Source organism: Tenrec ecaudatus, chromosome 3, assembly GCF_050624435.1.
Source record: "Tenrec ecaudatus isolate mTenEca1 chromosome 3, mTenEca1.hap1, whole genome shotgun sequence".
NCBI classification, from domain to species: domain Eukaryota; kingdom Metazoa; phylum Chordata; class Mammalia; order Afrosoricida; family Tenrecidae; genus Tenrec; species Tenrec ecaudatus.
In genome coordinates this window covers 145,726,547-145,750,331 of record NC_134532.1, presented here as the reverse complement: position 1 = coordinate 145,750,331, position 23,785 = coordinate 145,726,547, and the positions used below count along the sequence as shown (strand labels likewise).

At 46.9% G+C, this 23,785-nt stretch overlaps 1 protein-coding gene across 1 annotated transcript in view; it reads left to right on the top strand.

The window, feature by feature from the left end:
• Positions 1-19,933, top strand: part of FRAS1 (Fraser extracellular matrix complex subunit 1) — a 587,299-nt gene extending 567,366 nt beyond the window's left edge. Inside the window, exons 70-74 of the mRNA XM_075544919.1 lie at positions 5,108-5,224; positions 12,679-12,845; positions 16,583-16,788; positions 18,406-18,552; positions 18,996-19,933. Coding sequence (XP_075401034.1) covers positions 5,108-5,224; positions 12,679-12,845; positions 16,583-16,788; positions 18,406-18,552; positions 18,996-19,589 — 1,231 coding nt within the window. The 3' untranslated portion in view covers positions 19,590-19,933. The remainder of the gene's footprint in view (positions 1-5,107; positions 5,225-12,678; positions 12,846-16,582; positions 16,789-18,405; positions 18,553-18,995) is intronic.
• Positions 19,934-23,785: the final 3,852 nt, after the last annotated feature.

Genomic DNA, 23,785 nt, shown 5'->3' with positions numbered 1-23,785 from the left:
ACTGCTTATGGTGATTCTCTATTGTCTATAAGATGATGTCCAGTCCTTGTGTTAGTCTGGGTAGACTAGAGACACAAATTCATATACACACCTTTGTGCATAAGAAATAATTTTATATACAAGAGCAGCTGAATATTGAGAAAACATCCCAGCCCAGTCCAAATCAAGTCCATAAGTCCAATATTAGCCCATATGTCTGATACCAATCTACAAAGTCTTCTTCAGACTCATGAAACACATGCAATGACACCACATGCAGGAAGATCACAGGCCAGTGGGTGCAAAGTCTTGTGGATCCAGTGGTGGTAGAAGCATCTCAGCACTGGCAGGGTCTCCAAGTGGCTCCTCCAGTTCCCAGGGCACGGGGTCTGTCTACGTAGTGCTATGTGTCTTGTCAGTAGAGCGTCTCTCCAGGGAGTCGACGTAGAGAGAGATATCTCTCTCCTCTGAGGAGGAAATACAGGAGTCCCCAGACTCGCCTCCCACCTCAGCGTGCATTACTGTCGGACCTGCAGCCTGACTGCCCGTAGTAGTTGGATGGTAGAATAAGATGCATTGCCTGGTTTGGCACCGTGGCCACAAATGTTGCCATGTTTGAGCCCATTGTTGCAGCTGCTATGTTGGTCTGTTTCATGAAGGGCCTTCCACTCTTTTTGCTTCCTCTCTACTCTATACACATGACATCTTTCTCCAAGAACTGGCCCCTCCTGGAAACCTATCCAAAGTACAGGACACAGCATCTTGCCAGTCTTACTTTCAAGGAGCATTCTGACTGTCTATCTCCCAAGACAGATTTGCTTGTTCTCCTGGAAGTTTATAGTATATTCCATGTGCTTGTCAATGTTATCATCATCGATATCAATGCTTACTCATCCAGACTTCCCATGTAAATGGGATTGAAAATACCATGGCTTGAGTCAGAGGCACCTTAGTCCGCACAGTGATAGCTTTGCTTTGTCACCGTTAAAAGTTCTTTTGGAGCAGGTAAGCTGAAGGCAATATGTCTTGGGGTTATTTTGGTTTCTTAACTGCTGCTCTCACAGGTGTTGATTGTATATCCAAGTAAATTGAAATCCTTACCTTCGGTGTTTCCTTTGTTTATTATCATGTTGCTTATTGGTCCCATCATAAGGATTTTTGTTCTGTTTTTGTTTTGATATTTAAATATAATTAACACTGAAAACTGTAGTCTTTTATTTGCCCAGAAAGGGCTTCACTGGTTGTTTATGAGTCTTTTCCAAGCTTGATGCCCGGCTCTCTCTTTAGCCCAACTTCCCTGATTTCTGTTCAGCATACAGATTGAATGAGCGTGGTAACAGGATGCAGCCCAACCTCACACCTTTCCTGGTTTTAAGCCACCCAGAATCCCCTTGTTCCATTTGGATGAGGCCCCTTGATTTGCTGTATGTTTGTTAGTCCATGGTATGTCCTGAATCAGTGTCTCTAGGAGCTCACTATAAAAAGCTTTGGTGGCATGGTGGTTGGGTGTTAGGCCGCTATTCTCAAGGTCAGCAGTTCGAAATCAACAGCTGTTCTTCAGGAGGAAGACGAGACTTTTTAGTCTTGTAAAGTACTATAGTTTTGGAAACCCACAGAGGTAGTTCTGCCCTGTCCTATAGAATCGCTATGAATTGCAATCAACTCCACGACTGTGAGTTTTGGGGGGTTATTTTTAGGAGCCTACAGTGGGAGACCCTGGGAGGTGCAAACTGTTGATGTAATTGACTGCTAACCAAAAATACTAGAGGTTTAACACTATCAAGAGGCACCTCAGAAGTGGGAACCCAAAATCCGTCAGAAGAGTCCCCACATGTATAAGCCTCTAGTGGATCCCCCTGACCACAGTTGAGAGACGGGCCTTTAGTAATGTTGCTGTCAGAGACAGCTGCTTATGACACTTGGTCATTGGGTCTCCCGATCTTGTTTTAAACACTTCTTGCTTTTGTCTCCAGAGGCTTTCTTCTCTGACTCAATTTAATATTGCCAGTAGTCCTTTTCTTCTTTCTTCTTTCAATACATTTCTCAGTTTATAAAGCACAGGAAGAGTGGCTATATAGACAATAATTGGTGTCATGGCTTTTCAGGGATTTAGGGATGGGAGTGGTAGAGGGAATTGGGAGGAAAATAATAAATATAAGAGGAGAGAGATTGTTATAGAACTGGTGGTGGTGAGTTATAAACAACTGAAGATAGAAATGGGATTATATGTGAATTATATTTCAAAAAAGTGCTGGGGGCAACTCAAAAGAAAGACTGCGATCTGCTTCCAAAACCCCAACCATTTATTTGTACGCTCCCCCAATAAAATGACTAAAAACCAAAAAGCCCAACCATTGACCACCTCATTTGGAGTACAGGTTTATGCTCGACACACACTGGACCATGAATCAGAATTAACTTGGTGGCAACTAGACTGGTGAGACCATGCACCAGGGGCAAGGAGCTAAAATACACAGATGAGTGACAAACTAATGAACACCACTGAACACCCTGGACTTAGGACCCTGTGGGAGCCCTGGAAATCACAAGCATAGTTACTCAGAGTGGAGCGAGCCCAGGAGGTGTGCCAACTTGTGACGTGGACCGTGTCTGGGTTTCAGGAAGGAGGCGCGAAGGGCTGCCTCCAGGGCTGTGTTTGGGCGTATTCGCGGGAATGTACCTGCTTAGTCTTAGGGATAGGAGAACAGCGGGACTGTGGACTTGGCTGGCCGTGCAGTTTGTGTCCTGCATTCATTCATTTGTTCATTCAACAGATATTTAGTGAACGTCCGTCATGTGTCAGACAGATTCTGCACACTTGGAATGCATCGGTGCAAACAAAAGCAAGATCTTGGGCCTCAGCACTTCAGTCAAATGAGAGACAAGGAACAGCAACCAAAACACCCCCCCCCCAAACCCAAACCTTTTGTCAAGTCCATTCTGACTCATAGTGACCCTATAGGACACAGCAGACCTGCCCTGTGAGTTTCTGAGGCTGTAAACCTTTACGGGCGCAGAGAGCCTCATGTTTCTCTTGCTGGGGTGACTGATGGTGTCGAACCACTGCTCTCACAGCTAGCAGCCCGGTGCACAAACCAATATGCCACCAGGGCTCCTGCTAGGAGTAGTCTACACAACATGTAAAGAGTGGTGCAGTTAGAATATGATCAGTGCTACAGAAAGATAGAAGCTATGGAGAGGTCAAGGGAAGTCAGTAGATGACATAAAAAATTGTAAATAGGGTATTGGAGGTAGGCCTGGATACAAAGATATATTTGGGCAATGATTGAAGGAGGTTAGGAAGTCAGCCAGGCAAGTAGCTCAGGGAAGAGTGTTTCTGGGAAAGTTCAGCATTCCTGGTCTGCCCAAGGAACAGCAGAGAGCCCAGTGTGGCTGGAGTAGAGTGGGCGAAGAGGAGACTCATAGGAGATGCAATTAAAGAGGTGAGTGAGTAAGGTCAGGGCTACCCCTGTGGGAACTTTCGTCTAAGTCTAACTATCTACCTATTGCCACCAAGCTGGTTCCAACCACACCGCACCCTCTTGAGCAGAACAGGTTAGAACTGCCCCCACAGGGTTTCCAAGCCTGTCATGGCCATATTCCCTCCCACCCCCACCCCACTGCAGCAGCTGCTGATGACTTTTAACCACTGGTGTCTTGGTTAGCACCTGAGAACTTGAACTATCGCACCACCAGGGCCCCTTCCATTGATATAACACATGTTGGGGTGTGTGGAAAAGTTCAATCCATAGCAACCCGACACATCTGATTATACCACTGTGGCAGAGACGAAGCAAAGGACTAACCTGCTTCCAATTGCCCCCTCCCACTCCGCCCTCTGTCTCTTACTTAACTGATCCAAGTTTGTGTCTTTAAAAGGTTATGTGTTTATTTTTTACACCAAAATTTGCACTATCACTTTATTAATATATAAAAAAGAAAATATTAAACTGGTCGATGAACAAACCCAGCAAACACTGCTCCCCAGATCACTCACAACAGGGTTATAATTAAGATTCAGAGCCCTGCGCTCTTCAATCAATGGATGGCAGCCTCCCAAGGCCCTTGAAGTACATCCTGCAGTGTCTGATGTCTGGCAGCCTGCCAGGCAACCTGCCACACTGGGCTGCTACCCGATGACAAGTGTGGGAACTAAAGTAGGTGAGGGGCCCAAAGCCTCCATATTTTCAGTGTCAAGACCTCCAGCATCCTGGGCGCCCCCACACAGACGGAGGAGCTCAAGGAGTGATGATTGGGAGAAGTGGTGACTGTCCTTCATTTCTGTAAAGGAATGAGGCTATCGGATTGGGAAGAAAACAAAAAGCAGCTGTCATCAGATTGACTGACTCATTGTATCCCTTTGGGTGTCAGACATGTGCTCCGCGGGTGGGCTGATCTCTGGTAGTCCAGCATCAAGCTGTTCTACCAAAGCGCCTATGGTGGAGTCAACCTTGGCTGACAGCCCTTCCTTTCGGTTAGCAACTAGTTGAGCCATCTTCCTATTTGCTCCCCTCAGGAACCCCGGAATCGGGGAGAGGAGCCTCCACAGTGGCTGCTGTGGGACGGTTTGCTCGGTAACTGCTCTCTTCAACTCTGGGGTCGGGCCATGCCCTCACGAGGCCTTTGCGACCCCTCCCATCAGACCAGCAGCTGCCATGAGCACATCTTCACAGATGTGGGCTCTTTCATTTGATGGCAAGATGCGCAGCAAGGTTTCTGTCAACAGGAACCACCAAACCGAAATTGTCAAAGAACTTGTGGAGATCTAAAAGAAACAACCAATCCTGGTTGTCTTCCCCCGAGTCTTTCTGATGCTTTGCAAGCACGCACCTTGGTCTGCTTTGCTCAGGAAAAGGGTCGCACTCATAAAAGTAGCTCTGCTTAACACCGCCGGGCAGGCCTGTGAGGCTGAGAAGGGTGGTGAGCTCCTGTGATTGGTTTACAGACTCATGAAGTTCTTGGATGTGAAGTGTGTGTGTGTGTGTGTGTGTGTGTGTGTGTGTGTGCGTGCATGCGCGCGCGCGTGCATATTCCATAGGAAATTTACTTCATGAAGTCAGTGTTTCTAGATAGGTAAAGAATCTATACCTTCTGCCTCGTGACCACTGTCTTCTCTGCCCATTTTCAGGAAGGACTATTCGGGGGAGTACACGATCTACCTGATCCCTTGCACCGTGCAGCCCACCCAGCCGTGGGCTGACCCAGGAGAGAAGCCGTTGGCCTGCACTGCGCATGCCCCAGAGAGGTAGGGACATCCCTCTGACCTGAGACTGTCCTCCCCTGCGCCATGTGCTCACTCCTTGAGCCAGTGTGGATTCAGAGGAGTTTCCTGGCCTGGGTGTGGAGATGATGGCGTTCCCTTGTAGCGGGCATTGAACAGAAAATCCCTGCTCAGACTGTTTATACCCTCGGCCTCCGTTCTGGGAGCTGAACACAGTGGACAGAAAGCCTCCAGAGAGAAGACGCTGAACACAGCACTTGACATTAACAGTGATGGAAAACTGTGTGTTCTTCTAAGAGCTATCTATATGGAATCGCAAAGGAGCCTCGGTGGTGCAGTGGTTACGTGTTGGACTGCTTCACTTCACGGTCAGCAGTTCAAAACCACAGCCGCTTCTTGGCAAAAAGACAAGGCGCCCTGCTCTCCTAACGAGCCACACTCTCCAAAGCCCACAGGGACAGGTCTGTCCTGCCCTGTAGGATAGGGTTGCTTTGAGTCAGCATTGGCCTGATGGCAGTGAGTATATGGAATCAGAGTGACAAACGATTAGATAGGCCTCCCAGGGGGCCAATAAGTGTGTGTCAGGGGGAGAGGAACAACCTGGACAAAGAAGGGCAGACTGCTTGCACCACTTGACAGCCATGGTCAGTGTCACTGAATTGTGCTCGTGGACGTGGTTGAATGCGTGGAAGTTCGACTGCGCATGTTCTCAACAACAGCAACATCAATACGATCCTGTAAAACGTGACTTTTAAATGAAGAGACGGAGCATTGGCCATTGGACATGCCACCTGGAAGTCACTGATGATCTTGATGGATGGGACAAAAGCCCGGTTAAAGTGGAGTAGAGAAGTAGAGACAGTGGCATACATGAAGCATAAGAGGTGGGGCAATACCTGGAAGCAGATGGGGGTGGGTCTAAGGAGGGTTGTACTTAGGTTTGGGATGGAAAATACTTCAAACTGTGTGATGGTGAGAAGAATTCAGAAGAGGGGAAACTTTGATGACGCAGAGCATAGTGGAAAATCTTGCTGCTGGGTCCTGAGCCTGGATGGAAGAGTTGGCCGTAGATGCCCAGACACTTCATCTACCGACAGAGGAAAACAAGTGAAGTTTAAGGATACAGGCAGAGGCGAGCCTTGTGGATGTAGAGGGTAAGGGTGTAGAGTCAGCAGCTGGCTGGCTCTTTGTCCTCCATGAAATGAGAAACACACATTTCCAGAAAGTGAGGAACGGAGTTTTGAGAAGAAAGGAGGAAGCGAGAGCGTCCACTCAGACAGTGGAAGATATGTTTACAAGAGGACTTCCACAAATTTGTGGGAAAATGGAATGAAAAGATAATGGACTTTTTCCACAAGCTTTTCGGCACTCCTTTGTACACGGCAACCGGTCAGATGGTGCTGGAGGCCCAGATGGGTGTTGTTTTGTTTTAAACTGAAATGCAGTTGGCAAAAAAGAAACTGTACATAAAGTATACAATGTTATGGTTCTACGTAGGTAGCCGCTCATAAAATACCACCACAGTCAAGAGAATGAACATACCTATTACTTCCATGCTTTTCCTTGAGCTTCTACATAACCATCCCCCAACCCACACACCCTCACCCGCACCCTGGCCACCCTTCTCCCCAGGTAACCATTACAATGCTTCCTGTCACTACAGCAGTTTTCCATCAAAGGCACCCTTTGCTCTGTCCTCTCTCAGTGTGGTGCTCTGAGATATCCCTGGGCTGCGGTGTGGGGCAGTAGTTCGCCTGTAATTTCTGAGCTACATGAACTGCATGATATGGATACACTCAATTGGTGGTGGATATTCGGCTTGTTGTCCGAATTCGGTAATGATAAATAAAGCTGCTCTGAGCATTCGCATCCCCACATTTGTATGGACAGATGCTTTCTGTAAATTCCTCAACATGGGATGTCTGCTTAACTTTAAAAAATATATATCTTTTTAAATCCCAGCAAAATGTTTTCCCAAGTATTGTTCCATGTCCACGAATGTCCATCTCTACCATAAATGCACAAATGTCCTGTAAACATGACCAGGGAGCTCTTGCAGAAGAATTTTTGAGTGGGAATCATAGAGGAGAGGTGAGCTGGCAAACAGAAGGAGGGAGTCAGAGAGGGAAGTGCTAGACATTGAGATGTGTGGAAATTGTGCCTAGTTTAACTGGAGGGGTAACATAAGTCCAGGAATTAAGAAGCTAGGATACTGGCTGGCCCAACTCTGTGGAGGCTAAAATCTCCAGGCTAGCTGATGGGAGCAATGTGAGCGCATCATAGGGGTCCCAGGGAGGGCGAGAGTGACCAGGGAAAGTCGTTAGCTGCAGCGAGGGGCAATGTTTATCCGTTTATTAAATATCTTCATTGTGGAATATGGCAAATGTAGAGATGAGTAGAAGAGATCTATGAAGTATAAAAACAGTCTAGCAAATACCTATAAGCCTACCACCCATGTCAAGAAATAGAATTTTCCCTGTCTATTTTAAATCCCATCTGTGCTCCTCTCCATTCACACTCCCATCATCCTCCCCGTTAAGCTAACTGCTAGCCTGATATTCATACTTATCATCTCTGTGTTGATATCTTAGTTTATGATTTTAATGTGGATTTATCTCTGCATGATTTTTCATGTTTCTGAAATGGATATAAAGCTTTCGGGCTGCAGGCATTCTTTTTGCAGCTTTTGTTGTTTTCCTTGCATCTTTTGATTTATGTTGGTTCAAGTAGCCGTAGTGGGTATTCCACTGCATTTAGATAATCATTGTAGAAACGATCCCACAATGCACTTGACGATCCTATTTGGCTTACATAACTCCACATATTTCTCTATGGCAAACGATCTTTCCCTTTTATGTCTCTTGGTGCACTCGTGTAAAAAGAGTTACTCCAGGCTAGGTGTTTGGAGTCTTTTTATATTAAGAAGCCCTGAGAGGAATAATGACTAGAAGTGGGAAAAAGGAACAATCAACCTTTAATGCAGACCAGGTGCTAGAGGGTGTGGGTGGCTGCAGCGGGGGAGGGGGGGCGGGGGGGGGGAGTGTTGTGATTTGAAGACCCCTACCTTACATCAAAGGAACCCTGCTGACATGTCAGCTTAAGTACTAGGTCCAAAACATTGATGGATTAAACCCTCCCAGTGACTCTGGGGGACAAAGACATGGTGATCTTCTCTAGAGCCTAGAAAAACCTACAGAGGCACTTCGACCCTGTCTTTGGAGGGCACAGTGCTGGAAGCTTAGTCTCAAGTCCATACAAGCAATTGAATCCTTGATGTTGAGTTGCTGAATATGAACCATCCATGAGACTCACTGGCAGTGAGATTTTGTTGTTGTTGTTGTTGGACCCTGGCGTCATAGTAGATTACGAGTTGGCCACAAGGTCAGTAGTTTGAATCCACCAGTTACTCCATTAGAGAAAAATGAGGCTCTCTATTCTCCCGAAGATCTATAGCTTAGGAAACCCTAAGGGGCAGTTCTACTTTGTCCTATAGGACCACCAAGAGTCAGGATTGACTTGATAGCAGTGGGTTTATAAGTCACACATTAAATAAAGGATACTGAACACTTCATTCTGTGAAGCCAGTATAACTTTGATACCCAAACAGGAGAAGGATCGCACAGGAATAGAGGACTACAAACTGATATCTCTAATGAACATAGATGCAAAAATCCTTAACAAAATATTGACCAACAGAATACAAATGTATATAAAACATATCATCCAATGTAATAAGGTGGGATTAATTTCAAGGATTCAGGGATGGTTCAGCATCCAAGAGTCCATCAACATTATTTGCCACATTGATAAGGAAAAGGATAAGAAACATATTATAATATCAATAGATGCATTAAAAGCATTTGCCAACATCCAACACCCATTTCTAATTAAGACACTCAAGATAGGAATGGCAGGGAAATTCCTCAAGTCAGTGCAAGCTGCTTACGAAAGCCAACAGCCAACATCATAGATAACAGAGAAAAGATGAAAACAATCCCACTTAAAAGGAGACCAGACAAGGATACCTCTTGCCCCCACTTCTATTCAACATCGTACTGGAGTTCCTAGCTAACAACATAAGGCAGTACAAGGACAGAGAGGAGAGGTGAAACTATCGCTATTTGCAGATGACATGATTCTATATATTGAAAACCCCAGAAGCTCCACAACAGGAGTCCTGTCAGCGATAAAGGAATATGGAAGATTGGTGGAATACAAGATCGACAGACAGAAGTCTATTGGCTTGCTACATCCATCGGATAAGACCACAGAAGAGGAGATCAAGAAGGCAGTGCCCTTCACATTAGCCAAGAACAAATTGAAATATCTAGGGATATATCTAACCAAAACTCAAAAGACTTTTACAAGGAAAACTACAGAACCCTACTATAGGACACCAAAAGTGACCTCCACAATGGAAGAACATTCCATGCTTGTGGATTGGAAGACTCAACATAGTAAAGATGTCAATCTTACCCAAAGCACTTTATAAGCGTAACGCTATTCCCATTCAAATACCAACAACCTTCTTCAAAGAATTGGAAAAATTGGCCACTAATTTCATATGGAGAGGGAAGAAGTCCAGAATTAGCAGAGAACTCCAGAAGAAGGACAAAGTCGAAGGGTTTACCTTACCTGACTTTAACATCTATTATACAGCCACCGTGGTCACAACAGCAAGCCACAGTAGGTTTTTCTCCTACCTCATTCACTTTTCTTTTCTCTTGTTTTGCTGGTACCTCCTCTTTGCCACCATCTTTGAATTCGGAGCACCTGTCTCATGCTTGGACAGTCTCCTCTCTGCCTCTTTTCCATTTCTTGGTGATCTCATCCCGTCAGCATCAGCTTGACTACATAGCAACTCCCTTGGGCTTCCCTATCTGCCACTGAAACTTAACGTCAAATGGAATCCCTCATCTCCTCTGGCAAATGCAGCTCTCCTCTGGCTTTCCCATCTCAGCTCAAGGCAGCTCCAACTGTCAAGGTCCAACTATAGTCCTGGTCCAGTTCCAGCTTCCTACTGGATGTCGTGATTAAAGTTTTACTTTCAAACACAATCACACCCATTTGTTTATTGTTGCTTTTGTGTTACATCCAAACACATTGCATAATTGCAATAGACCATATGGCTGAAGGTGCATTTAAAATGGTGGCAGCAGTACATCAGCAGGGCCTGCCAAAAATTCTAGCTGGATTCACAAGACGATGTGGCACATTGCTGGTATCAGGTGGATCTTGGCTGAAAGCAGTGAACCACCAGAAAGATGTCTACATGTGTTTTATTGACTATGTAAAGGCTTTAGACTGCGTGGGTCATAACAAACTTTGGATAACATTGAAAAAAGTGGGAATTCCAGAACACTTCATTGCGCTCATGCAGAAGCTGTACATAGACAGAGAGCTAGTCATTTGAACAGAAAAAAGGGAGATCGTGTGGTTTAAATTCAGGAGAGGTGTGTGCCAGGATGGTGTCCTTTTACCATACTTATTCAAACTAGATGCTGAGTAGATAATGCAAGAGGCTGAAATATACATTGAATAATGTGGAATCAGGATCAGAGGAAGGCCTGTTGCAGATGACGCAGCCTTGCTTATGGAAAGCGAGGAAGAATGAAAGAACTTACTGATGAAAATCAAAGACTCCAGCCTTCGGTGTAATCACAAGTCAGTGTAACTCAAACCCAAGTCACTGCCATCTCATCAGTTCCAACTCATAGCAGCCCCACAGGGCAGGGTGGAACTGCCCCTACGGGTTTCCGAGACTGCAACACTCTACGGAAGTAGGAAGTCCCGACTTTCTCCACGGAGCAGCAGATGAGTTTGAACTGCTGACCTTCTGGTTAACAACCCAACACATAACCACTACACCACTAAGGCTCCTTTAACTCAATATAAGAAAATATAAATTCTCACAAGGAGACTAATAGATAACATTGCGATAAGCCGATAGAAACAGAAGCTAACAAAGATTTCATTGACTTGGATTCATGTTCAGTGCTCGTGAAAGGAGCAGTCAAGAACTCAAATGATGTACTGCATCGGGCAAGGCTTCTGCACAGACCTCTTTAAGGTGTTGAAGAGCAAGGCTATCACTTGGGTACTAACATGTTCCCGACCCCAGACATCGTATTTCCATTCAGCTCGTGTGCATTGCCAAAGTTGTACAATGAATTCGGAAAACCAGGAAAAATGTATTCATTTGCATTGTGGTGTTGGCAAAAAATATTGAGTACCGTGGACTGCCAAAAGAGGCCAATCTGCCCCGGAAATGATAAAACCAGAATGCTCCTCCATCTCACACACTTTGGTCATGGGGGCAGGTCATAGTCCATTCTGCTGTTCATAGATAGGGTCTTTAGAAGTTGGAACCGACTAGACCGCACCTAACAGCCACACCACAGAGAGCAAATGACCTCAGCCATTAGGCGGACCTTGTACAGTGGGAACAGCAGAGGACTTAGGATCAAGTATGGAGGAGCACTCACTGACCAGAGGGAGGGGGAAGAGGAAGGAGTAGTTTCACAAGCTTTCCCAAGAGGACAGAAGTAAAGGGTCAAACAAGAGAGGGGTACCTCGTGGTGTCCTGAAGACTGACGACATTTTGATCGATGGGGTTCAAATGATCAGAGCATGAAGATCCCCCTGAACAGGAGCACTGTAATCATAAAGGGGCCCCTCAGCAGTCGGATAACAACATTGGGAGCCCTCAGAATATAAGGAGGGAAAAGATAACACCAAAAAAGCCAAAGGACAACATGGTAAATACTACTCACCTTGGACGTCTAAAAAATATTGAGTCAGTAGATGTTTTGTTATATATTTTTACCATAATTTTAAAAAGCAAACAACTTGACTACTAACCAAATAAAACGGTGTCCTGGTGGCGCTGTTGGTTAAGCATTGGATTGCTCACTGCAAGGCCAGTGGTTCCAACCTACCAGCTTGCTTTTGGGAGAGAGTCTACCTGCTCCAGTACAGATTCACAGCCTCAAAACCCCGATACAAAATCGCCGATGAGTCAGAATCGACTGGATGATGGTGGGTTTCTTTTTCTTTTAAATTGGAAAGTTATACTTTCACACCCACCACATGGTTCTGCTGAAGAAAGGCCTTGGCAATCTTCTTTGGTGGAGCTTGTGGCCACGGAAAATCCCTATGATGCTCCTGTTTGTCGTAACACGCAGGCTTGCCCCACATTGGAATCGGCTTGATGGCAACTTTTGGCTTTGGAGTCATTTTGTTCTGGTTTACCAAGGAGCTCTAAAGATAGATTAGCTTATTTCTGTTCTAAAGAGCAGCTGGATCTCATAGTAGCGAACCACATAGGGTCCTTCACTGACACACAGCTCTTTATTCAGTGATGAATGCCCACAACAAGATGGTATTCAGACTTGAGAAGAGTGGGAAGCAAGGCCACCTGGATTAATCCCTACACCCTTGACCCGCCTCTCAAGGAGCTCTTGTTTCTCCTGCTTTAGGTTTCTGATACCCATCGCTTTCCAGCAGACCAGCCGCCCTGTGCCGGTCGTCTATTCCCTCAATACTGAATTTCAGCTGTGCAACAACGAAAAGGTCTTCCTCATGGATCCAAACACATCCGATATGTCACTGGCAGAGATGGATTACAAGGGAGCCTTCTCAAAAGGTAAGTCAGTCCTGGGCCTGCAGAGGTTCTCCTGGCACCTGAGAAACGATATGATAAATTCCTAGACCGATCTCTCGGCACTGCTTCAGCATTTATTAAACTCCCCACCATTGTTTGTTTTGGGGTTTTTTTAAAAATCATTTTATTAGGGGCTCATACAACTCTTACCACAATCCATACTTATATCAATTGTGTAAAGCACATTTATTAATTCATTGCCTCATCATTCTCAAAACATTTGCTGTCCACTTAAGCCCCTGGCATCAGTTCCTCATTTTCCCCTTCCCTCCCTGCTCCCCACTCCATGAACCCTTGATAATTTATAAGTTATTATTTTGTCATATATTTCCCTGTCTGACATCTCCCTTCACTCACTTTTCTGTTGTCCATTCCCCCAGGAAGGAGGTTATATGTAGATCCTTGTAATCGGGTCCCCCTTTTTACCCCACCCTCCCTCTAACCCTCCCTGTACTGCCACTCCTATCACTGGTCCTGAAGGGATTATCCACCCTGGATTCCCTATGTTTCCAGTTGCTATCTGTACCAGTGTACATCCTCTGGTCTAACCAGATTTATACGGTAGAATTGGGATCATGATAGTGAGGGTGGGGGGAGAAAGCATTTAGGAAATAGAGGAAAGTTGTATGTTTTACCATTGCTACACTGCACCCTGACTGGCTTGTCTCCTCCCCGTAACCCTTCCATAAGGGGATGTCCAGTGGCCTACAGATGGGCTTTGGGTCTCCACTCCGCACTCCCCCTCATTCACAATGATAGGATTTTTTGTAGTGATGATGCCTGATACTTGATCCCTTCGACACCTCATGATAGCACAGGCTGGTGTTCTTCTTACTAAGGAATATGTTATGTTATTTCAAAATAAGAGTATACACTTGGTAGTGACCTTGACTCTATAATGATCAGCAGGGTGGTACTATTTTCTTAGAAGTAAGGATGGTGAGACTTTGTCTCGCTTACTTTGGATAGCTCATCAGGAGGGACCAGTCACTAGAAAAGGCTGTCATGTTTGGTAACAGAGTCGGCTCATAAAAACAAGGGAGAACCTGGGTGAGACACAATAGCTGTTGAACCATAGGTGCAAATGTACCAAAGGCTGGAGCTGTGGTAGTCATCAGGAGTAGGAGTTGACTCATTGACAATGACCGCCACCATGAGCACTGTGGGAGATCTGGCCTGACTGGCAAAGCCGGGGTTTTCCAGCAGATTCTACCATGCGGCTACCTGGGTCATGGCCTTCCCTTTCAGTTTCTCGGAGAGCAGTGCCCCCCCCTGCCCCCCAGCCTCATGGGCATATCAACTGCCTTTCCACAATATTTTTCTTCTTGAAATGGTCCTTCTGCATCATCTCCAGCACAAATATGATTCTCTTGGTTTCGAAAAGTCAATTTCTCATCATTTAGCCCCCACTTCAGTGTTGCTTCCTCAAAAAGACTTATACTGATGAAGTAGGCCCCCATAGTATTTGCTTCCACAGCACTCTGTTAATTACCTACAGTACTTAGCACTCTTTTTAATGCTGTATCTTCTCTCTCTCTCTCTCTCTCTCTCTCTCTATATATATATATATATATATATACACTCTATATATACTGAATTCATTGTATATCTTCACCACTAAATTGTAAATTCCGCAAGAATAGAGCTTTTCATCAAATAGCACACGTAGACCATGTGCTGCCAATGTCCAGATACATAACAAATATTTGTTGACAGAATAAAGAGGAATGAACCAACTACCTGCCTTTACTCTCTAGAGGATTCTTTCAGCCTTTTATTGTGTTTAATCTCCTCTTATGTGGGTTTTCGTTGGTCCTTACAACTCACTTAAGTTCTTGACCATCACAAGGAAAGAAAGGGGGAAAAACAAACAAAGCGAAACCTTCCCTGTGCTGTCCTCTAGCATATGGCAGCGTGAGTTGTTGTGTTCCCTTTGTGGACGGACTTGTTTAAGCATCCCTGCCTCCACAGCTGCTCTGCACACTCATCCCTCTGTCCGCTGCAGGCTGTATTCTTTCTTCAACGCCCAACCCTCTCTCACTGATGACACCAAAATCAGGAGATTTTACATGGACCCCAATGACTTCCTAGGCTGACACCATCTTACCTCTAAACCACTTCTCATTCATTCTCCAGCCCAGGGACCCTTGTCCTCTGTCCCCCTCTCAGTGCTACCTCTCCAGTCAGTCTTTTCCATCCCCGTGGCTCTGACCATCTCTTTGCTCTGAACTTTCTAAACTTTTACTATGTAGCTGTTTCATAAAGTCAGACCTGACCTTTGGTCTGTCCTGTGCTTCAGTTATTTCAGTTTGTCTGCTGAACCTCTTCAAGTGGAGATGGCTGTTGGGCCTCTTGAGTTGTTGAGGAGGTTGGTGTCAGGTGCCATCAAGTTGGCTCTGACCCATAGCAGCAGTGTGCCCAACAGAACAAAACACTGCATGGTGCAGTGCCATCCTCACAATATGGTCCCCTTGGGCACGTTCTGTCACATCCCTTACCTCGCTGATTGTGTGACTCTCCTCCCAGGTGTACAGGTCCAAGAGCTCTGTTGTCCCCCGTTACTTCCTTGCCTCCCATGCCTGTCACTAAGGTGAATGGAACATTGTTTCTAGACACTTCTTGAGTTCATCTATTTGTAGCAATTTTTAGGTAATTCCTGTACATGGTCTCTGTGACTCTAGCTTGTTTTAAAAGTTCAAGGTATTTTGGCTGCTTTAAAGCTTCCTGGGCGCCTCATTGCTTACATACTCAAGACTTGCATCCTCACCTTGGTGAGCCATCTACCCAGGAGCCTCTAATTGCAGAGCCTCCACCCACACCCGTGTCAGTCACACTTGTTCACACAGTGCCACGTGGTGGGCATCGGTTTTAGAGTCAGAGGGTCTGTTATCAAGTCCTCCTTCCACTCCATCGCTGTGAAACTTCAAGTGCAAATGATAACTGAGTCTACATGGCTCCTGGGAAGGTTAAGTGAGATAATGCAGACGAAGAACTGGCCACCATAGTAGGGACCACATGAGATGCAGGGCCCCTTCTACTTTAGCAAAATTATTGCATGTGTCTCTTCTGCCAAGGATGCCCTGCCATGCTTCTCCCTCCCACCACGGGTGCCCTATCTGACCAATGCCTACTCGTGGTTCACAATTCTATTCAAACCCTGTCGCCTGAAAGACCCCTGGCCTCAGCAGGCAGATTTCTGTGCTGAACTCTGTCCTTAGTTCACCTTATATACTGTCTCCTAGTGTGGAGCTTAATCGGGTAGTGTCCTGGGTGATTAGATGTGGGTGGTACAGAGCCAAAGCACCTTGACTGAATTTCACCACTGCCACTAGCTAGCTTTGACGCCGTTACCAAGTGCGCTGACCGCATGGTACGCCTCTTCCGGCATCAGTGTGATTTTGAGAAGGACAAAAGCAATGATGTGTGAAGAATATCACACTGCACCGGCAAATTGTATGAGTTGAGTAGTTCCTATTTTTAGCAGTTGCTTTTATTGGACAGATTGCTCGGTGGCTCTTAACTGCTTACCCAGGCTCGCTGAGTGAAATGACCTAATGGATGGACGAGTGTTGCAGGGCACAGGGACTCATAGAGCTCTTCATGGCAGGGACCTTTGACTCCGGGCCACGGGAAAGCCCTCGCTACCCCGGCCAGATCCTTCTCCCCCTTCCCTGTGTAAGTGCGACCTGATTCACACCTCTTGCTCCTCTGTCTTTCAGGTCAAATCCTTTATGGCCGAGTGCTTTGGAATCCAGAGCAAAACCTCAATTCTGCTTACAGACTCCAGCTGGAGAAGGTCTATCTGTGCACGGGCAAGGATGGCTACGTGCCTTTCTTCGACCCCACAGGCACAATCTACAACGAAGGGCCACAGTATGGGTGCATCCAGCCCAACAAGCACCTGAAGCACAGATTCCTGCTGCTGGTAAGCCGGCTGTTATGTGGTCAAAAGCCGATCCATCCTCTTAGTGATGAATTCTGCCTACAACTAATAAACCCAGACTCGCTGCCATCGAGTAGATGCCAACCCATAGCTGCCCAACAGCACAGGGTAGAACTGCCCCGGTGACTTGCTGGGCTGCCACCCCGCAGGGGAGTAGAAGCCTCATCCTTCTCTTGAGAGGAACAGCTGATAGCTTCAAGTTGCTCCCCTCCCAGTTAGCAGCCCAGCGGGTAACCACTGTGCCCCCAGGTCTCCCCTAAAGCTGATAAGGTCCCATGTTGCATTGTTTCTCTTGCTCTCACTCCTACTTCTGCTCTATTCCTTGGTTTATGTCCTCTCTGATCAGCTAAATTCTAGCACAAATGTTAAATGTAACTAGCAAATGACGCTGTTGGTGATGCCCCAGGCAAGAAACGGAGGGCGTGGGTGCTGACAGTGGTTAATGCTACTGACTCAAAGGCTAGCTTCAAGAGCCTCTAGAACAGTGGTTCTCACCCTTCCTAATGCCCAGAACCTTCAATATGGTTCCTCATGTTGTGGTGACCCCTTAACCATACAATTATTTTCATTGTTACTTCTGTCATTTTGCTACTGTTATGAATCTGACGACCCCTGTGAAGGGTCATTCGACCCCCAAAGGGGTCTCGACCCACAGGTTGAGAACCACTGCTCTAGAAACACCCTGGAAGAAAGGCCTGGGATCTACTGCTGACAAGCAGACATTGCAGATCCCGTGAAGCACAGTTCTGTTCTGACACTCCCAGAGTCACCTTGACAGTAACCGCTTAGGAAGAAAAGGGCCTGAGCCAGGTTCCTGAACCCATGGTCCAGGGCACTTTCATAGAGGGCTCAGCATCACACATCAGAATTACAGATACAGTGGCATGAAGATGGTGTTTATCTTTTCCCACTCCTTCTTTTGTGAGGATAGACAACCCACAATGTAGTGGCAGATATGAAAAGTTTCAGATTCCACATTGATAACTGATCTTTTAAAAATTGCTCTTGGTCAGTTCTCATTGGATAGTTTAAAAATACCTACAATTAAACCTGGAAAAGCTATTGTAATCCCCCTCTATTTACAATGACATTGTTGTTTGTGGCCAGATTTTTAAAATTCCATCTACGTCAATCACAACAGCATTTCACACACACAGCTGATTGGACACAGAAGCAGTTAGCAACATCGGTTCTTTTCCTGAGATTTGTAAAAATGAAAACTAGGACCCTCTTGGGGGGGAGGGGTTAATGTAGGTATTTCCACAAAGGAATAGGTTATTTTTATGAATGATTTGGGGGTTGTTTTTAAACAACTCAGTATAATTTTGGAGTCCCTGGGTGCGACAAATGGCTGACATGCTCAGCTGCTGGTCAGCTGTTGAAAATCGTGCACACTCTTGGTCTCTTGCGATCACAGAAGCCACCAAGTGGTCGTGCCCACCCCTCCGAGCAGGGTCCTCGTCACTCAATCTATCAGTTTACAGGGAAGCCTCTGTACCGCATACCTGCCGGCTCCGCCCTCAAGCAGAGTAGAGGCCGCCATGCTCCCTCGTGAGCGCAGCATTCTAAATCTCCAGTGTCATTCCTCCGAAACTCTAGGACCGCAGCCAGCCCGAGGTCACCGATCAGTACTTCCACGATGTGCCTTTTGAGGCCCACTTTGCGTCCGAGTTGCCTGATTTCCATGTGGTCAGCAGCATGCCGGGAGTGGATGGCTTTACTCTGAAGGTGGATGCACTCTACAAGGTGAGAGCCAGAGCGAGGCGCCAAGTCCCGGATAGGCTGTCAGATCAGAGGATGACCCCATCGTCTCGGGACTGCCGGGTTCTTGCTGCAGCAGTCTTGCTGGAAGGCCTTTTTCTGTTGTCACGATGTTGATCACTGCCCCAGAATTTGCCCCACCGGCCAAAGCAACGATGCTGTTCTTTCCTTTGAATGTCCTCACGCGTCCCTGTGGCCCCCAGGACCGCGTGCAGCACTCTGGTACTCCCTAAATTCTTCATGTTGCCCTTTTGGGTCTGTGCTGATTTGCCTAGGCAAATCATAACATCGAAGCATGTGATAGCAAAATCATAGATATCAAATGATAAATATCAAAGCGTGTGATAGCAGCTGTTCCCCAGTTCCTTCCCCGGAGGGGCCTGGGCAGCAATGACGTGTTCTGTCTCCCTGTGTTCCGCCTCCTGCAGGTGGAAGCAGGACACCAGTGGTACCTCCAGGTCATCTACATCATCGGCCCAGACACCATCTCCGGACCCCGGGTCCAGCGCTCCCTCACAGCCCCTCTGAGGCGCAGCCGCAGGGACCTGGTAGACCCCAGTGGCCGGCTGACCCTGCACGATTCCCTCATCTATGACAATGAAGGGGACCAAGTCAAGAATGGCACGAATATGAAGTCCCTGAATTTGGAGATGCAAGAGCCAGTTGTCGCTGCTTCTCTGTCTCAAACCGGGGCTTCCATTGGCAGCGCCCTGGCTGCCGTCATGCTTCTACTGCTGGTGTCGTTGGTCGCTTGTTTCATCACCAAGAAATGCCAGAAACAGCCAAAAAAGCTGCCCGCAGGGGACTTCGTGGAAGAATACCCCCTGAACACTAAGGTGGACATGCCCAGGAGGAAGCTGGACCGAGTGGAGAAGAACGTGAGCAGACAGTACTGCACCGTGCGGAACGTCAACATACTGAGTGAGCCCGAGGGGGCCTCTGCGTCCATAGGGGTGAAAGTGAAAAAGTTGAACCTAGAAGTCCGAGTCCACAACAATTTACAAGACGGAACCGAAGTTTAACCGAGGAGACCCGTGTGGGGCTTTTTGTGGTTTCGTTTTGTCTTCTAAAATCATTTTTATAAAACAGGGGGAAATACTGGTATTTTTATAATCTTGCAGATTAAAAAGGGAACAGGATGGCTTTGAGTGGCAGGCGGCACACATCACACGCGTCAACTCACAACTGAGCTACCTCGTGAAACCGAGAACCACACCCGGCCCCAGAGGGCTGGGTAGCGGGCTAATGTCAGCAGATCCCTTGACCATTCTCAGCGGCTGAAATGGCTCCTTCTGGAAGGCTGGTCTTACTGAGCAGCTGAGGTTGGGAGTTAGAGGATTAGGGTAGCCCATGGATTTCACAGCACTGGGGACAAACTGGGCCAGGTCTCAGAGGGAGTGAGTGGGGTGCGGGGCCTTTGGTGTTCCCACCCCCACCTTTTTCTGACTTGGTTTTTCCTGGGCCTGTGGGCCAGTTTGAATTGCTGACACCGTGATTCTGTGAACAGCTCTGTGTACCCGCGCTCGCTGTTTCCACTTGATGGTCCCTAATTGCACTTGGCATGCTCCGAATGAAACTTCACCCACCGGAGGATTCAAAGGGCTTTAGATTGGAGTGCTTCTTTTCTAAACAGATCACATGAGAAAACCCGGGGCCTCTCCTGTAGACATCAGGCACAGAGGAGCCCCCCTGCAGAGAGGGAGACAGCCAGCCCGGGAAATGAGGCGCCTGGCAAGATGCTCTGAGCCCATCAGTGACATGCCCTATGCCCAGGGAAATACCCTTCCAGTTCTGACTGGTTTACAGCTGGCCTCTGATCCTTAAAGAAACAACACTCGCCCCTCTGCTCCTGCAGCCTTAGCCCCAGTCCAATAAGAGACAAGCCCGTGCTAGACAATACATAGCCAGTTTTGTAGGCTTTTAAAATGTATGCTGATTGGACACATGTTCAGGAAGCTAAGTATCTCTTTGGAATGAAGCACATTAGGAGAAAGCCCTGGTCAGGCTCACATCCCAGAGGACAGATGCCCCGAGGCACCCACCCCTTTGCTGTGAGTCACCCAGCACGACTCCTGTTGCAGAATTTCAGGGATTTCTCTTTGGGGTGGGGTTCTTTCCTGGTAGCTCAGGCACTTGATTTTACCCATTGTCAGCACATGACAAGGTCATCAACTTGACAATAAGTTCCTGTTTCACTATCAGCTGACCCACAATCTGCATAGCGCGCATCCAGCTTGCGTTTTGTGTCCACGTCCCGTTTCTGTCTTCCTGGCAGCCATCTCAGCAGGCATGTCATGTTGTTTTGCGCTAGAGGCCCCATCCCATTATTCAGGAGCCAAAAGACATCTTTTGCATCCTGATGCATGGTGCACCATCCCCACCGAGCGAATAGCAGCCGCCCCGTGGGTGGTATTTATGCTGGAACACTAAGCCCTTTGACAGCATTCCAAACGGGAGCCTCTGGTACTACCCACTGAGAAAGGAGGATGTGAACATGTTTAGGCAACTCTGGCAGACTTCACGCTCCTTGCGAGCACAGCCTGTGCGGGGCTGCTCGTTCAGTTCTTCAGCAGTGCCTTGCACCGAACAAGCACTCCAGAAACTGGTGTGAAGTGAACAAATGAATAGTCTCATGGGTGAGCGAGAGAATATGTTTTGGAAGGGGAGGTGAGAGCGTGGTAGGTAGATATCACAGGGGCACATGAAGGGGCACCAACTACAATGATCTCTCCTGCGTGGATTTTGAAATCCTCCTCTTAAAGGGACAATATCTAATTGGAACCAAGAAACACCACCTTGCCTAGGCAGGAAACTGGCAGCGGATCATGGAGGAAAGAGCAGACAAGTCCTTAGGATGTTTCAGCAGGAGGGGGTCTGCAAATCAACTGGCATCAAGAGCAGGAAATGTTTGAGAAGGCGTGACCCCCCACTGTTCTCAGAGGAGAGAGGAATTTCCAGGAGAAGAAGCAATGAGGAGCCCAGAGCTGAAATGCCTGCCTGGTCACATGCTCCGGAAGTTCAGCCCAGGCAGTTCAGGACGAGGCATCTGTATGGGCCTCATACGCAAACCAGACCAGACCACCCCAAGTCCACTGCCCTAGAGTCAGTACCGCCTCATCTCAACCCTAGACAGGGAGGGTTTCCGCGTACAAGGTCTGAAGTGAGGACGACTCCATCCAACGAGGACCTCATGAGCGGAAAGTACTTGAAAGGAAAGCTCCTGGGATGATCCTGCCTCCCTCTTTCCCTGCCCCTCACTCAGACACACTCTTTACTTCTCTGATGGGCCCACACCTACACAATGGACAACGCTAAGCAATGGGCAGTGGAGACCCTGCTCCGAAGCAGAATTGTTCACTTAGGTTTTATTCTTCACTGTAGGTATCAGATAACTTGGTGACTGAGGTGAGATTGGACTTCAAAGCTCGGCTGTCAATTTCTCTAACTTGCTCACGGATGCCTTGTGTGTGTGTGTGGTGTGCATGTGTGTTACTAACCTTTTGATACTATGCCTTCAGGTGAGAAGGGACAAAAGCCCTCAAGGCTTGCGATATACTGTCACGTGCTTGCTTTGAAGGTTGGAAGGAAGAACGGTCTGGACCTTGCTGTCCTTTCATTGTCCCCCAGGCCTCCTGGCAGACGCCTGCAGTTGAACTCCCACTGTGCAGTGGAGGAAAGGGGTGGGAAGGTACCCACAGAGTCTGATGCTATTCAGCCTCCGCATCTTGTAGGTATTTGTTATTTTGGATCTTGCACACCCGCTCAGACTGAGCAAAACCTTTGTGGTGCTGTCAACCTGATTTCTTGACTCTCAAATGATTTTTGTATTTCCAATACCAATTTCTGTGTTTCGAATTTCTGATTTCTCCAGTGGCGTACATCACTATGTATACAGTTTGTATGAATAAATGGCAGTCTTGTGACTTTTTTTTCCTTTTGCTATATTCTTTTTACATTATTTTCCCGTCGACATAGCTAAGTTTGAAAAAATCAAATTCTGATGTTTGAGGGAACATCTTTTAGAGACAGCCCCTCCCCTGAGGTTTATCCCAAGGCTTCAAAAAGCTCAGAGGGAAATTCTGGTATCTTTACATTTCACATTACCAAACTTTTTGAAATCTCCTATTATGTTAACTGGGCTAATAGAAAGGTGCTGAAAAAATTATATATCCCCAAATTATTACAGCTTTGCCTCCACAGTCAGTGAAAGAAATCAGTTGAAACTATAGAATAACTCAAGTACAAAGAGATGGAGACCACCCCCTGGGGCTGGGGGAGGCGCTGGAATGTTCCAAGGGGGCTGCAAACGCAGATACCTACACTTGGTTCTGGATTAGGGCTTATAATATGGAAGTTTTTAACTGCCAAGGGGAGCAGTAGGTCAAAATACTATATATACTCATGTATAAGCTGAGTTTTTCAGCACATTCTTTATGTAGTTTTTGTGGTAAAATTAGGTGCCTCGGCTGATATTCGGGTCAGCTTATACTTGAGTGCATATGGTAATTTTGGCAACCCATGGTTTATGCTAATTATTTTCAATAGGAACCTTGGTGGCACAGTGGTTATGCACTGGGCTGCTACCCGCCAAGCCAGCAGTTCAAAACCAGCAGCCGCTCTGAGGGAGAAAGATGAGGCTTTCTACGCCGGTGAAGAGTTACAGTCTCCGGAACCCAGAGGGGCAGTTGCCCGATGTACAATAGGGTCACCATAATTGAGAATCGACTTGATGGCAGTGAGAATATTTTCATCACACCTGTTCAAGGTCCTTGAGATGTTGAAGATGACGCTGCCCTTCCATGGGCCTGTGAAGAGTTGTGTCCATAACTCACCCTGGAGATGACCAAATCTCCAAACAGAAGGAGTTTTTTTGCGTATGAAGAGAAAATGACCAAATCTGAATGGAACTGAGCCCCCAGCCAGTTGGCATTCGACAAGCCTGTGCATCTGTGTGTCCTTCCCCTCTGGTTTTAGAAACCCTGAAGTGACAGTGGTGAGCAGGATTCTGTCGGCAACATCTTGTGGCACATTTGCAAGCTCAGCAAGGCATGTTTTCATAAAACCTGGGAAAGGACGCCGCAGCCAAACCTAAGATTCCTCACACACTGCTAGAAACGTAGTGCAAACTGCATTTCCTCGCGGCTTCTGGGAATTGTCCCTGGCCGAGCAGTAGGCTCCAAGCCTGGGAGTGTGTTCTGTAAGCCCCGGGAGAAACAGT